A 15,179-nucleotide genomic window follows, 5' to 3' on the forward strand; every position below is an offset into this window, starting at 1 on the left:
CCTCAGGTGGTGTGTTTTGTTGGGAAATTGTAAAACACTTTTAAAAAGTGAGGCCTGAGGCTAGCAAGGTGGCTCAGAGTGTAAAGACACTGCCACTAACCTGACGACTTGAGTACAATCCCTGGGACCCATGTAGTGGAAAGAAATAACTTGTTTCCCAAAGTTGTTCTCTGACTTCCACAGTGCATGCACACAAAGTACATAAAATATAACAAGACAAATCAGTGGAGCCTGGCTGGTGGAAGCAGGTCGTTGAGGGAATTCCTGGGGTTGGTTGTACACAGGAGTGTATGTGTCTTCAGAGGCCACAGCAGGGCCTCAGACCCCTGAAACGGAAGTTAATGGTGATTGTGAGCTACCCTGAGTGGTGCTTGGAGCTGAGCTGTGGATCTCTCCAGGAATAGCACATGCTCTTAAACACTGAGCCATCTCTCCAGCCCCAAATATCTCCTTTCCAAAGCACTGATGCCTGAAAAGAGAGGTTTACAAAACAGAAAATATTTGCAGCTGTAGTAATACATGCCTATAATCATTCCTCTCTGGAGGGGGAGGCAGGAGGATTAGGATTTCAAGTCTAGCCTCAACTATACAGTGAGTTTGAGGCCAGCCTGGCCTACATGAGACCCTATGTCCTCTGTTCCTCTTAAGGGAAAATAATTCTTTATAACTAATACAGCTTTCAGCTTCTTTTACATATTTTAAGGCTTGGCTTTTTCTCATATGATTTCTGTGTCATATCTAATATGAATGACAAGTACTGTCGTCCTCTCCTCCATTTTCAGTGTTTACCACAATATTATGTGAGTGATTCGCTGGTGTTTGCCGAGTTACAGTTTATTGTAATCATAAAGTTCAGAAGGATGTTGTTATGTTTTCGTAAGGCAGAATATCTCTGTGAGTCAGTCACAGTGGAAAGCTGCGCTGACTATGAATTCCCGCACAACAGTGCAGGTGTCTACTTTCTTTTTAAGCACTTATTCCTAAAAAAGAAAACGAAAAAGACAGACAGACACTTAAAGTGCAAATACTGGAAGCTGAGTGTGGTTGTGTTCAATACTTTAAACTTCCCTGCATCCTCATGTATGCTCTTTAATTTTAGTTCTCTCAATAGTCTGTGAAAGAAGTGGCATTCCCATTTTAGGATTGGGAGAATTCAGTAATGTATATTACTTTAGCATAGTTATACAAAGAGTTCGTCATTGGAATTGTAGTGCTAGGATCTTTTTTAAGCCTACTTGGTCTTCTGGTACTTTTTTCTTGCTTGTAAACCTATATATTGTTATTTGAAGAAGCCAGACTCAAGCTGGATGTGGTGAGATACGCCTGTTCAAGAGGCTGAGGTGGGAAGATTGTCATGAGTTCAGGGCCAGCCTGTGTGACATGGTGAGTTCTAGGCCAGGGTAGGATACTGAGTGAAATTTTGTTTCAATGTACCCCCCCCCACCCCCTCTGAAAAAGCACTGCTTCCTTCTCTGAGCCCCTGCTGCTCTTCCTTCTTCTGGAATACCGAACAGCTCTGACTCCAGAGTGGGTGTGGACAGTGCCTCTATCCTGGTTCCCAGCTCCAGTGTCTTCTTACAACTTAGCTTTGAAACACTGACCCTGTGCTCCACTGTCACTGTCCATTTACACAGTCAGTCTCCTCTGTGTCCATCTTAACAGGAACCACATTTGAACATTGGTTTGTCTACTTATTGGCATCCACTGTCTGTTTTTCTTGAGTTTGGTCTAAAGTCCAAATAGGAGTTTTTGATGAGTGTATATCTCAATTTAAAAACCTGCCCACAGCCAGTATTCATGTTTGAAGACTTCCTTGGAGGATAACCTCTACTGTTTCTAGATCTATAATATATTAATATATATATATATATGTATATATATAAAATAACATTTTATCGTAAGAGGGACATCAGAAGAATGACCTTTGTGCTGCAAACCTTCCCAGTTTTATGTTGTTGAGATACCTACTCAAGACAGAGTAAAGCATGATGTGGTGCTCTTTTGCTGTCCTCTGGGATGCCAGGCTTTTAGCTGCTCACATTTGTATGATAGCTGGTCTGTTTGTTGATGTGGTTTTGTATGTTTTTCTTGAGTTTGGTTTAAGATCCATTTAGGAGTTATTGATCACCATATAGTCTAGAAGAGTCTAAAGCAATATGGGCAGTAAGTATAGTTACTGAGAAAAGAAAGATGGTGGAAGGGCAAGGGTAAGAGCTAAAGAGAGAGAATACAAATCAGTGGAAACTGTGCCTTCTGATTTTTCTTGCAATAGATTCTATGGGCACACATATAAGAAGTTGAATAACTACTGACAGTCATTGGAATATGCCATGCCATTGCAACTAGTGCCCTCCGGATAGTCCCCTGTAGAGGCTTTACAGCTCTGAACTGTAGGACTTCCAAGGTAAAGGCTGAGTGTGTTAAGCACTAAGAGACAAGAGCCTTTTGTGTTGCCTATTTCGTGCTGTGGATTCACTTTCATGTAGTTTGCAGCTTGCTGTGGGGACCTGTATGGCTGGAAGTAACCACAGATTATATATGTAGAGCACCTCTGCAGACAGCAGCGTCACAGAACGTCGCGCATGCCCAAAGGGAGCTGTGGGGCACAGTACCATGCTGTCTGGAGACTTGTAAGGGTAACTCTACTTTGTCTATATGAATAGCATATAGCCGTATCCAGTACATTTTATCATAAAAGGAACGTGAGAGAAGTATAACCAACCGTACCAACACAAGCCATATTGGTTTGGTGACACCAAGGAGGAAACTCAAGACAGAAGAAGATATGTTCCTGTGTCTCTCAAGTTGTTATCTTTAATGTCAGTCCTTCAGCTAAAGCAGTACAGGGAGGAGGTACCCCACAGCTCACCCAGGACTTTGTACACAGTAGGAAAAGTTTTAGGAGGAGCTAATTTTCTCAGACCATCTGCAAACAAGCACAATGGTTCTAAAATGGTATTTAAATGTGCATAACAAAAGTTCTTAAAAATTATCTCTATGAGCTACAGTGTTTGGTTTTTAGAAGAATTCATGGTTCTTTGTCTTTTTATTGTAGTTCTGAAGAATATTCTTACGTATAATAAAGAATTCCCATTTGATGTTCAGCCTGTCCCATTAAGGTATTCATATTTATCTTCTTCCCTTACTACCTTCTCTGTGCCTGCTTTATACCTGCTTATATGTCTGTTGTTACTTTTGTACAATTGGGTATCACTGATCCACTTGATATCAACATTGGTAACAACAGGTAACAATCCTGTGAAGAGCTATGAGGCTTTGTTGGTGTGCTGAGTGTTACAGCTCATTGTTTAGGTTTTTTTTCTCTCTCTCTCTCTCTCTCTCTTTTCCATATAGACGAATTTTAGCACCTGGTGAAGAAGAGAATTTGGAATTTGAAGAAGATGAAGAAGGTGGCGCTGGGGCAGGAGCTCCTGATTCTTTTTCCGCTAGAGTTCCTGGTAGGCACCCTTATATAACAAACGCATTGCTTCATCAAGCAGGAGCTCATGTTGGTATTTTCTAGTAGAGAGTAAAACCTCTCCAGAACCCTTGCCAACTATAAGCAAAGTTCCCTGGCTAGGCCACTGTCAGTGGTTGTTTAGACACAGTGTGAAAGGATCCATCTACATAAGTGCTTCTGAGAACGCATGTTCAAAGATTCACCAACATTCACAGCTAAAGAGTACTGCAAGAGAAAGCAGAAACAAAATTAGCCAAAGAAAAAGGCGTATGGATCAAATTGGGGAAAAGGGGTGCAGATTCCAAAGCCCCCTTTTCTGTGCAGCTAGCCACACAGACTGTATTTAATTTCCACTATAACAAGTTGTAGCTGGGGGCTGGAAATATGGCTCAAAGGTTAAGAGCACTGCCTGTTCATCCAAAGGTCCTGAGTTCAATTCTCAACAACCACATGATGGCTCACAACCATCTATAATGAGATCTGGTGTCCTCTTCCGGTGTGCAGGTGTACATGCAGAACACTGTATTTGTAATAAATAAATAAATAAATAAATCTTTAAAAAAAAAACAAGTGGTAGCAAGATCGTTAAAGGTGAAGTGTCTCCATAGAGATTAGCACACAGCACTGCTATTGGGAATTGATCACAGGATCACTTTCTACCTACCACAGACCAAAATTGCAGGTTTCAGAAGGAAAGAGTGTCAGCACAAGTTGTGTGCTCACATAAACACTTCACGTGTTGAAGGATGAATGGGGCAGATGGAAGACTTCCTTAGATCTGAGACCCTAAATGCCAGCCACAGGCCAGCTTGCAAGTAGGCTTTTTCTTAGGCCTGCAATATCATCCTGTGTCTGTTACGTCATCAGTCTTTAACCCAATTGTGGTTGGTGTAACCAGGCCCAGGTGGGCTCCGCAGGTCTGTGGAATGTTACCTTTATCTAAGAGGAATTAAGCATACACAGTGAGCCTTTTTTATTTGTGGACAAGCTTGGATGAGGCTCTTCTTTCCGAATATAAATAATAGGGAAATTACACATAATAACAGGTACTACTGACAAACCTTGGGTAGAGGACATTATTTCTAGTCTCTTGCTTGTGAGATCAGATTCTTAATTCTTTTTTTATTTTTTAATTTATTAAATTAATCATTTTTAAAAGTTCCTGTTTTCCCTGCATGGGTGTATATGCACCACATGCATGCCTAGTGTCTGCATAGTGTTAGCCTTAACCTCTGTTGAGTTCAACAAGACTTTACGAAGGCTTTTTTAAAAGCACCAACTGTGAAGGAAGGGATTAAGAAATTAGACTATCTTAGCATGAAGGTTCTCATAGAAGACACCAGTACAAACGAGAGTCACCTAAATAACCTAACCTGTGGTCTGTGGTGTTAGACAGCACAGTGCTTCTGCCCTCTGGGATAATGATCAGAGGTTTAATGGGGTATCGTAGGACCATGGGTGTCCCTAGCGTGCTGTTTATGTTTCATGCCCTGGTGATGCTGACATAGGCGTGTCCACATTGTGAAATTCAGCAAGCTGCATTTAAAACTTAGACATTTTAAATGGGTGTGTTGTTCTTCAGTGTTTTTTGTTGTTGTTGGTGGTGGTTTTTGTTGTTGTTTTTGTTTTTGTTTTGTTTCTCAAGTCCAGGCTGTCCTGGACTTGCTTTCTAGACCAGGCTGGCCTCAAACTCACAGCAGTCTGCCTGCTGACTGCTAGGATTAAAGGTGTGCACCACCATGCCGAGCATCAGGGCAGTACTTTTTAAAGGAAAACCACTATTAAGCTGTTCACAAGACATGCAACCAACTCTTTTTCTAATCTATTAGAGATCTACAACTTAATAAGGAAGGGACATTTCTACACTCTCTTCAGAAAGAAGAAAATCCAAACACATCATCTACTACAGAACAGCGTGTGCCTTATTGGCCTTCAGAATCCAGGCAAGCCGTAGCCAGAGCAGAGCCTCTCCACACCTAAACTGATTTGAGTAAAGTGCCTGAGAAAACCTAGTGCCCGAAGACTACAACAGCACTCGCATGCTGCCTGTTGTCAGAGACAGAAATGGAACAGCCACTGTAGGTGTGCATGACATAATTAGCACGAAGGAAACAGACCATGTGACTTAGAAATTCCTGCTTCAGAGAAGTTGTACCAGAATATGTTCATTACTGTGCGTATAGAAGTATTTAAAAAAATCAGAACTTGATGAGCTCAGATGTCCATGAACAGCAAAATTAGTGCATACATTTCATTATTTATCTAATAAATTCTATATAATTTCTTGAGCCTTTCTGAGGAGAACCCAACTAAATATAAGTACTCCCATTCCCTTCATAAAATTACTTTCTGAAGCTTGTCTCAGTCCAGTGAAAAGCACTCCTTCTTTAAGTGCCTGTGTTTCGAATTGGACAGCCAGAGACAGTGTGCACAGTGCTATGTTGTGTGTATGTTCAGAATTGTTCCTGTCCCATTAAAAGTCGTTAATGAAACCCTGCAGCGAAGGCCGTCTTCCCACTCTTAACTTTCTATGTTGTCTCTGTATTGAAACTAGGGAGTAAGAATAGGAACTAGGTGTGGTGTTTATGCCTATAATCTAGTGTGTAAGGCTGAGCTTAGAGGGTTGCCTTGAGTTTGAGGCCAGCCTGGGCTGCATAACAAGACACTGTCCCAAAAAATAAACACCAAACCCACAAAAAAGAAACACATTTAAAAACATACTTTTAATAGCATTATTATGATATTCGTATTATAAAATTTATCTACTGTAAGTATACATTTCGCTGATTCTTGATTTATAAAGAATCTAACTAGAATTTATAAATTCGACATTTATGATGGTGACCACCATACAGTTTTACAGCATTTCCATTGCCCCCACCCCCAATTTCATTGTACCTGTTGACTATCAATCAGAAGTTCTTTTTAGAAGACCCTGCATCGTGTGCTCCAGGTTCTTCATTATTAACAGTAAGAAAGCAAATTGTTGAACCGAAATTTGATAGATACCAACCAAAACCCTATGTAAGTGTTGTGTTCTGTATGTGGTTTAACTTATTGCATACATACAGGATTGAAACCAACCATTTTCTTGAGTTGGGATGTTCTCTTTGGGTGGGCTTTTGAAGTTTTGGTTTGGTTTGGTTTTTGCCAACGGGATTTGTGTGTGCCTGGTGCATGTACCTAAATTTGTGGGTACATGTGTCCATGCACACAGACCTGGAGACCAAAGTGTGTTCAGTGGAGTGTATTCAGCAGTAGGCCTCCTTCAGGCAGGGTGTGAACTGGAGTCTTAGCATGTGGGATAGGCTGTGCTCTCTCAGGCCCCTCTGCCCTCCTCCCCCTCTGCTTCTAACGCTAAGGTCATAGGCAAGTGCAACCATATACAGATTTGTACACTGGCTTTTCAAACTCAGCTCACCCTCAGCACTTGGGAGGCAGAGGCAGGCAGATTGCTGTGAGTTCGAGTCCAGCCTAGTCTACAAAGTGAGTCCAGGGCAGCCAAGGCTGCACAGAGAAACCGGGTCTTGGAAAAAAAAAAAAACATAAATCAAACTCAGCACTCAGGTCACAGAGAAAGCACCAGGCTATGTTCCCAGCCAGATCTTTTAGTTTTAAAAGTTTAATTGGTGAATGGAAATATTTCAAGCATTCTAATTGCTCTTGCAATTTTGTGTTGCCATTCCCTCTAGAGGTAACCTCTAAAAATAAATCATACAGAATAGAATGAGAATGAGAGGAGGGAATTAGACCTTAGTAATCTACCTAATAATTGAATCTCTAAATACTAAATTACAAATTAGTTGTGACTAAAGGATTTTCTCATCTCTATTCTCAAACTCCCCCCATTCCCCCACCTCTGGCTTTTTGAGACAGGGTAGCCCTGTAGACCAGGCTGACCTTGAACTCAGAGATCTACCTGTTTCTACTTCCAGAGTCCTGGGATTAAAGGCGTGTAGCACCACTCCTGGCTTTTTTTTTTTTTAATGTATGTATGTATGTATTTATTAGGTATACAGTGCTCTGCCTGCATGTACATCTGCAGGCCTGAAGAGGGCATCAGATCACATTATAGGTGGTTATGAGCCAACGTATGGTTGCTGGGAATTGAACTCAGAACCTCTGGAGGAGCAGTCAGTGCTCTTAACCCCTGAGCCATCTCTCTAGCCCCTGCTATTTTTTTTTTTTTTTTAATGTGTTTGAGTATTTTTTGCCGTCATGTATATGCACCATGTTCATGCAGTGCCATCAAGGCCCAGAAGAGGGCATCAGATAGCCATGGATATCCTTGGACTTGTGTTACAGCCAGTTGTGAGCTGCCATGTGGGTGCTGGGACTTGAGCCCAGGTCGTCTGGAAGAGTGTCTAGTTCTCTTAACTGCTGAGCCATCTCTTTAGCCCCACAAACTTCTCAAGCTTCAGAATGACATTTTTTTCTGTCTGTTTTTTTTTTTTACAAGTTCATATTCAGATGTAATATATATGTATTATGTGGACCTACTATGTTATTGATTTTGTAGTAGCTTAGAGCTGGGCACCCTTGAGTAACATGATTATTTAATGAGCTTGCCATAATAATTCAGCTTTTAAGGTGTTTGTGGTGTATGGAGTGCAAATTTAGCTTATTTGTTCATAGAGAATAACACCAAGCCAGATGTGGTGGTGCATGCCCATAATCTCCATACTCAGTAACCTAAGAGCACCCTGCAAACCAAAAGGAGTAATACAGGCTTTGAAGTTGCTAGAAAGCAAAGTGCTAATGCCTGCCTGGTTACTAAGTTACAAGGAAATCTGTGATTCTTCTGCTTACTGAAATGTTTACGCTGGAATTATTTATGCCCTAATTTGTATTGTGGTTCCTCTGTTGCCAGGTACTTTATTGCCACGGTTGCCATCAGAACCAGGGATGACGTTACTCACTATCAGGATTGAGAAGATTGGTCTGAAGGATGCCGGGCAGTGCATCGATCCCTACATCACAGTCAGCGTGAAGGGTGAGGAGCGCTGAGTGTGGCTTTCTTTCTGGCAGATGCCATGCTGCTTTCCACTGGGAACACTTGCTTTTAGAGCAGGGGCACCTGTGTCCCTAGCAACTTGTTTTAATTCATCTGTAATGATAGGAAATCCCTAGGGTTGATCTTTAGTCCTTCAGTGTATGTTTCTAATAGATTTAATAAACATATTTTTAAATGTATAGCTTAGACTTACTTTTCCTTTTGGGCTTGTCTGTGTTTATTCTTATACTTCATACTCGAGACCCATTTAGGGACTTGGCTAGCCACACACAGTCCCCTTAGCAGCTAGGGTCTCGGCTAGCCACACGCAGTCCCCTTAGCAGCTAGGGACTCGGCTAGCCACACACAGTCCCCTTAGCAGCTAGGGTCTCGGCTAGCCACACGCAGTCCCCTTAGCAGCTAGGGACTCGGCTAGCCACACACAGTCCCCTTAGCAGCTAGGGACTCGGCTAGCCACACATAGTCCCCTTAGCAGCTAGGGACTCGGCTAGCCACACACAGTCAGTCCCCTTAGCACCTAGGGACTCGGCTAGCCACACACAGTCCCCTTAGCAGCTAGGGACTCGGCTAGCCACACACAGTCCCCTTAGCAGCTAGGGACTCGGCTAGCCACACGCAGTCCCCTTAGCAGCTAGGGACTCGGCTAGCCACACACAGTCCCCTTAGCAGCTAGGGACTTGGTTAGCCACACACAGTCCCCTTAGCAGCTAGGAAGCTAGCTAGCTATGCATAGTCCCCTTAGCAACAGAGACAGTTTCCAGAATGCAGAATTATAAAAAATGCCTCCTCTTCCACAGGTATATAGTTTAGCCCTCCAGTTCATATAGCAGGTTCTTGATATGTGAATGCTGCAGTGGAGGGTAAAAATAGAGACTGGGAAAAGGGTCTGTCCATAGCGTACAGACCCTGAGAGCCATGACAGGACAGGAAAGTATGTTATCAGAGTTAGAAAGTGTGATTATGCTGGTCGTTTTTTCTCCTGTTGCCAGCAGAGAAACCATATGGCTGAATTCTTTTGTTGTTGTCATATGTATTATGCAGTACTTTATTTTAAAAAGCATAGCTGTGATCCTACTTTCCTGGTAGCTGAGGCAGGAGAATTACTTGAGCCCAACTTTGGAAAACATATAATAAGACCCTGTTTCCAAAAAGTTAATAATAAGAATAATTATTCTTCAAGAAAAGATACATATGTTCATTTTAATGTGGATATTGAGCTCCCGAAACATGTTGAAAAGTTAACCAAAGGTTTGTGACCATAATCTTTGTCTTCCTATGGACAGCACTCATTTGAGAGTGTGTATACAGTGGTTCAGTCATTGTCCACAGCTAGCAGGGTCAAGTCATGATTATCGAGAAGTAACCACTGCTGATACAGTGGTTGACATGAAGCTTTCTGAAGCTAACCGAGAACCAGATGTGAGCTGAAATTAAATGGAGGCAACTGGCATCACTTAACAGAAATCAACTCAGATCCATATGCTCATTAGTAATAATTAAAAGGAATTTAGCCACAGAGAAAAATTTAATAAATAGAGACCATGACTGACAACACTAATGAGGGTAACACTTAAGTCAGTGGTTCTCAAACTTTAATACGGTTTTCCATGTTGTGGTGACCCCAACCATAGAATTATTTTTGTTGCCACTTCATAACCGTAAATTTACTACTGTTATGAATCATAAATATGTGATATACAGGATATCTGATACATGATCTCCAAAGGGATCGCAACCCACAGGTTGAGAACCACTGCTTTACGATCTAACCAGCTATCAAGTGTGGAAAGTATTTGTTTCTATACATTGATAGACCATTTACAGAATGTAACTTTCAGGAAGGTGCTCTGTAAAACATGAAATAGTAAATTATTTGTAGTGAGTGTTGTTACCTTTGCATGTATGTTGAACTGAAACATGATTATGTGTGTCTTTAAGAACTGAAATTTTCAGATGTACCTACCAATTAACATCTCTGTTGAGTAATATATAAATACTTATTTGTTAAGCCTAATGCAGAACCTGATTAAGTGAGCTTCCTGGATCCTGGAAATTAAAGCCATACCAAGCAGCTTAGTAAACTATCTGGTTGTACTAAGTCAGGTTATGTTTTAGGAAATATAACCAAATATAGATGCTATGTATACATTCCTTCACTGATGAAAGGGGTTTTGTGTGTGTGTGTGTGTGTTTGTTTTGTGTTTTTGGCAGCTTTCATGCTCATCTGACTTGAGAACAGTGGAGGAGTTTGACTTAATTCTAGACTTCAGGCCTTTCTAGCCATGCCCTTCATCACTGTTGCAAATAGAGACTGAGGGCCACATTGTAGTAAGATATACATACATGCACGCACACACACACACACACACACGCACACACACTTCAATCTTTACTGCACATATTAGAGTGGCCTGTGCCCTCAGGAAACAAATTCTTTCCCCTCTTAAAGATCAAATTTGATCTGCAGACTTGTTTTCCCTCCCTGTGGTCTCCATCCTCTCAGCTCAGCTCCTCCTGCACACCCATGCACAGCAGCAGTTCCCAGGCCCTGCTCATCAAGGAGGCATCCCTGTGAGCCCCAGAATCCCTCCCCCATCCCACTCTTCAGGAAATGTGGCCTTTGGTGGTCTGTAAGTTCGATTGCCCCTAAGTGGAAACTTGTTTCTCTCTAGATTTGAATGGCATAGATTTAACTCCTGTACAAGATACTCCTGTGGCTTCAAGAAAAGAAGATACATATGTTCACTTTAATGTGGATATTGAGCTCCAGAAACATGTTGAAAAGTTAACCAAAGGTTTGTGACCATAATCTTTGTCTTCCTATGGACAGCACTCATTTGAGAATGTGTATACAGTGGTTCAGTCATTGTCCATAGCTAGCAGATGTCAGTGTCACCTGGTTAGTTGGTTTGAAGAAATCCAAATAGTAATGTTTTAAAATGTTGAGATTAGGTGCTGTGTTATCTGGTTGAAAAATGACACTAGAATACAATGTTTTTATTAAAAACGTTTACTATTAAATAAAAAAAAAATGTACTATTAAGTAAAATTTTAGGCCTTGGAGATGGCTCAGTGGGAGGACCTGAGCTGGATCCACTGCACCCATGTAAAAGCCAGGCATGACAGCCTGCCAGTGCTGGGCAATGACAGATGAGTGGATTCCTGAGGTTTGCTGATCAGCCAGACGCGCTTCAGCTGGGTTCAGTGAGAAACCCTATCTCAAGTAGTAACGTGGAAAACTGATGAAGATACTGACATTAACTCCTTGTTTCTTCATGAACACATATACACACATACACACATGGCAGTTTTTCTTGTTTTAATGAGTAGAGGGTGCTGGAACTCCTGATAAAATGTTCTCTAACCCTTTCTTTCCACTTGCACTAAGCAGGAAAATTTAGAACATGCAGCGATGGAAAAATGCCACCTTTTAGCACAGTGATGCTGCACTGCCCGCCTAGCGCAAGTCTTAGTAGTAAACACTGGCAGTTGCCACTTGCCCAGTGACAAGTCAATGTTCTCTGCTAAGATTTTGAGATGCCAGGCTCTGTAGGAAGCTTTTGTGAAGTGAATGCCTTTAGAAACAGTTCCTGCAGCCTCTGTAAATGTTTTACTTCTCAAAGCCAGGGCTGTGGGAGAGGCAGCCCCCAAAGTCCAATCGATAAGCCATGGTACAGCAAAGCAGTGTTTTTTTGAAGTCCTCAAGGTCATTCTGATAGACTTCAGAACTTGAAACTCCCTGGGTTAAAGAGTATGTATCAGAGAGTGCTGGGTAACTAAGGAAGAGATTGCAACCCCAAGTGTGCTTTATGCTTGCTTTCTCCCTGTAGCTCTCAGTTCTGATGGGAAGGGAAGACAGTGGTGGTCCCTGGACTAACCTGTGCTGTGCTCTGTCCTTTCCTGGTAGCTGATGATTCGTTGAAGTGTATTCAGGGCTTCACTATTCCTTTTCTCCAGTATTGAACTGAATATTTAGTCACTATAGTTCTAACTGATGCTAATGAAATTTCATGTTTATAAACATTTTAATCTTTGGATACCTTAATTTTACATTTTTCTTAACAATCATATGGAATACAGAGCTCTGCATACCAAGACTGCTGTAAATGTCTTGTGTTCAGATAATGCAGATGAGTAAGAAAGAACAAAGGTGGCATGTTTGGGCTTTGGTTTTCAAGCATAACTTTGTTAATATTTTTTGGCCCTCAGACACAGTCATGATGAGATGTGTTCCCTGGTGAAAAGACTAAGAAATGTGATCTGATCACTCCAGAATCTCTTCTTGATAATTAGATGTTTCTAATATTGGTGTAGGAATGACAAGAGATACTACACCTTTGTGGATTTGGTAGGGTCCTGTGCGTAGGGAAATTGGTCCCCAGTAGCCCATGTATGTGATCCTTTTGTATGAGGGGGAGTCCTTAGCTAAGTGTACCCGTCTCACCCTCTCTGACCTTCCTGTGTGACCTGAGTTGACTGGCCTTTGCTTGATTTGTGAGATGCTCTGTTTGTACCCGTGCCAAGACTGTTCACACATTTCAGAATGTTGTTAAACTTGATCAGTTAGAAGCTGTACTGTCACTAAAGTAGATGTCTGTTACAGTCTTTAAAGACAGGACCAATACCACCCTGCCTGATGCAGAAGGAAGTAGCAATTAGTTGAGTGAGACATGGACTCCCATCATTTTCCATGCCTGTTTTAGAAATCAGTATTTGGGTACACTGGTGAGGTAACTTACTTCCCTAACCTCAGCTGTTTGTCCCTTGGAACAGAGAGCTTATCTGCTGGTCTTTGGAGGCGTGTAACTATGTAACTTCCTCATGCTCCATTCACAGTGCTTGACTGTTGTTGCCTTTACACTGGCCTTCCACAGCACTTCTTGATGTAGAAGTCAGAAGTTGCAGGGGAAAATACACAACTTAGAACTCTAAAGCAGGCATAGGTAACATTCAACAGCCCGTGACTTGAATTTAGATTTGTTTTAGGAGGAAGCAAAGCTAGTCAGGCTTGACCATTTTAAAAGGAACATTCACTGCCAGTCTGCGCAGTACATGTGCACTTTTTCTCTGTGGACTGTGTTCCTTTTCTGGAATTTTTGTTTTGTTTTGAATTTTTTTCTACGTGTGGTTGTCATAGTTTGGGTTTCTGTTGCTGTAATGAAACACCATGACCAAAAAGGCAAGTTGAGGAGAAAAGGCTGTATTTGGCTCACACTTCCGTATTGCTATTCCTCCATGAAGGACAGGAACTCAAACAGCAGGAACCTGGAAGCAGGAGCTGATGCAGAGCCCATGGAGGAGTGCTGCTCACTGGCTTGCTCCTTGTGGCTTGCTCAGCTTGCTTTTTAATAGCACCCAGGACCACCAGCCCAGGGATGGCTCCACGTACAATGGGCTGGGCTCTCTGCCATCAATCACTAGTTAAGAAAATGCCTTACAGACCTGCTTACAACCTGATCTTATGGAAGCATTTTCTTGAGGCTCCCACTTCTCAGATGGCTTCAGCTTCTGTCAAGCCTAGAATAAAACTGTCTAGCAGTAGTGTACATGATTTTGTATATATTGGTTCATATGTATATGCACCTATACCTATGTGCAACGTATATAGAGGCCCAAGGCTGACAGTGGGAGTATTCTTCAATCACTCTTATTCATTGAGACACATTTCTCAGTTGAACTGAGAGCGCACTGATACAGCTAGTCTGGCTCCAGGAATTTTGTCTCCTCCTTCCAAGCTCTGGGAATGGCAGGCAGACCACCATGGTCGCTGTCATTTATGTGGGTTCTGGAGAATCTGGATTCCATCTGTACACTTGCCTGACAGGTGCTTTAACCTCTTACTCCTGCTCAGTGTTCTTTGGTCCTAGTCTTGAGTCAGTCTAGCTCAGGAAGTTTTGCTAGGCTTCATATAGTTGATATGGAGAAATGTTAGACACGGCAAGATTTGGGGTGGGATCCCTAGCAACCAAGTCACACCTTACCAGATTGTATTAACAGGTTGCTTTGTGGATTCTGCAAACCATTGCTTGTTCATATGCTTCTGGTGAGTAAGAAAGCTAATTAACATACAAGGTGTTGCCTGGTTTATGTGCCTTTCGATTTCTTAGGTGCGGCCATCTTCTTTGAATTCAAACATTACAAACCTAAAAAGAGGTTTACCAGCACCAAGTGTTTTGCCTTCATGGAGATGGATGAAATTAAACCTGGGCCAATCGTCATAGAACTGTAAGTTTTGGGCATGGCACATGGAGCTTGGGGGCCAATCAAGCAGAGTATTTTCAACAATAATCTTTCTGTTGTGGTTACAGATACAAGAAACCCACTGACTTTAAAAGAAAGAAATTGCAATTATTGACCAAGAAACCACTTTATCTTCATCTACATCAAACTTTGCACAAGGAATGATACTGATACAAATAACCTGGAGTCTGTGAATTTTACCACTCGGAAACCATCATAATTCTGTGTAGTGTATCACCCTTCAACAAGCAGAAAATGAGTCCTACCCATGCCAGTTGGCCAGCAAGTCTGTTGCAGAACCGGACCCCAGAACTCAAAAGTTCAGCATGTCACTGACCTATCACTACTTTGGATACAGATTTTGAAACATTTTTACTTTTCTATTAATTGTGCAATTAATAGTCTATTTTCTCATTACCACTACTACCCTGTTTCCTGGACAGTACCTTTGTAGATTGTGCTGAA

At 41.8% G+C, this 15,179-nt stretch overlaps 1 protein-coding gene across 1 annotated transcript in view; it reads left to right on the forward strand.

Annotated features, from left to right (window-relative positions):
- Window positions 1–14,902, forward strand: part of Aida (axin interactor, dorsalization associated) — a 34,195-nt gene extending 19,293 nt beyond the window's left edge. The window contains exons 5-10 of the mRNA XM_051148064.1: window positions 3,056–3,119; window positions 3,355–3,458; window positions 8,331–8,453; window positions 11,147–11,269; window positions 14,582–14,699; window positions 14,783–14,902. Of these exons, the coding sequence (XP_051004021.1) occupies window positions 3,056–3,119; window positions 3,355–3,458; window positions 8,331–8,453; window positions 11,147–11,269; window positions 14,582–14,699; window positions 14,783–14,879 (629 nt within the window). The 3' untranslated portion in view covers window positions 14,880–14,902. The remainder of the gene's footprint in view (window positions 1–3,055; window positions 3,120–3,354; window positions 3,459–8,330; window positions 8,454–11,146; window positions 11,270–14,581; window positions 14,700–14,782) is intronic.
- Window positions 14,903–15,179: the final 277 nt, after the last annotated feature.

This window comes from Acomys russatus, chromosome 6 (assembly GCF_903995435.1).
Source record: "Acomys russatus chromosome 6, mAcoRus1.1, whole genome shotgun sequence".
NCBI classification, from domain to species: Eukaryota; Metazoa; Chordata; class Mammalia; order Rodentia; family Muridae; genus Acomys; species Acomys russatus.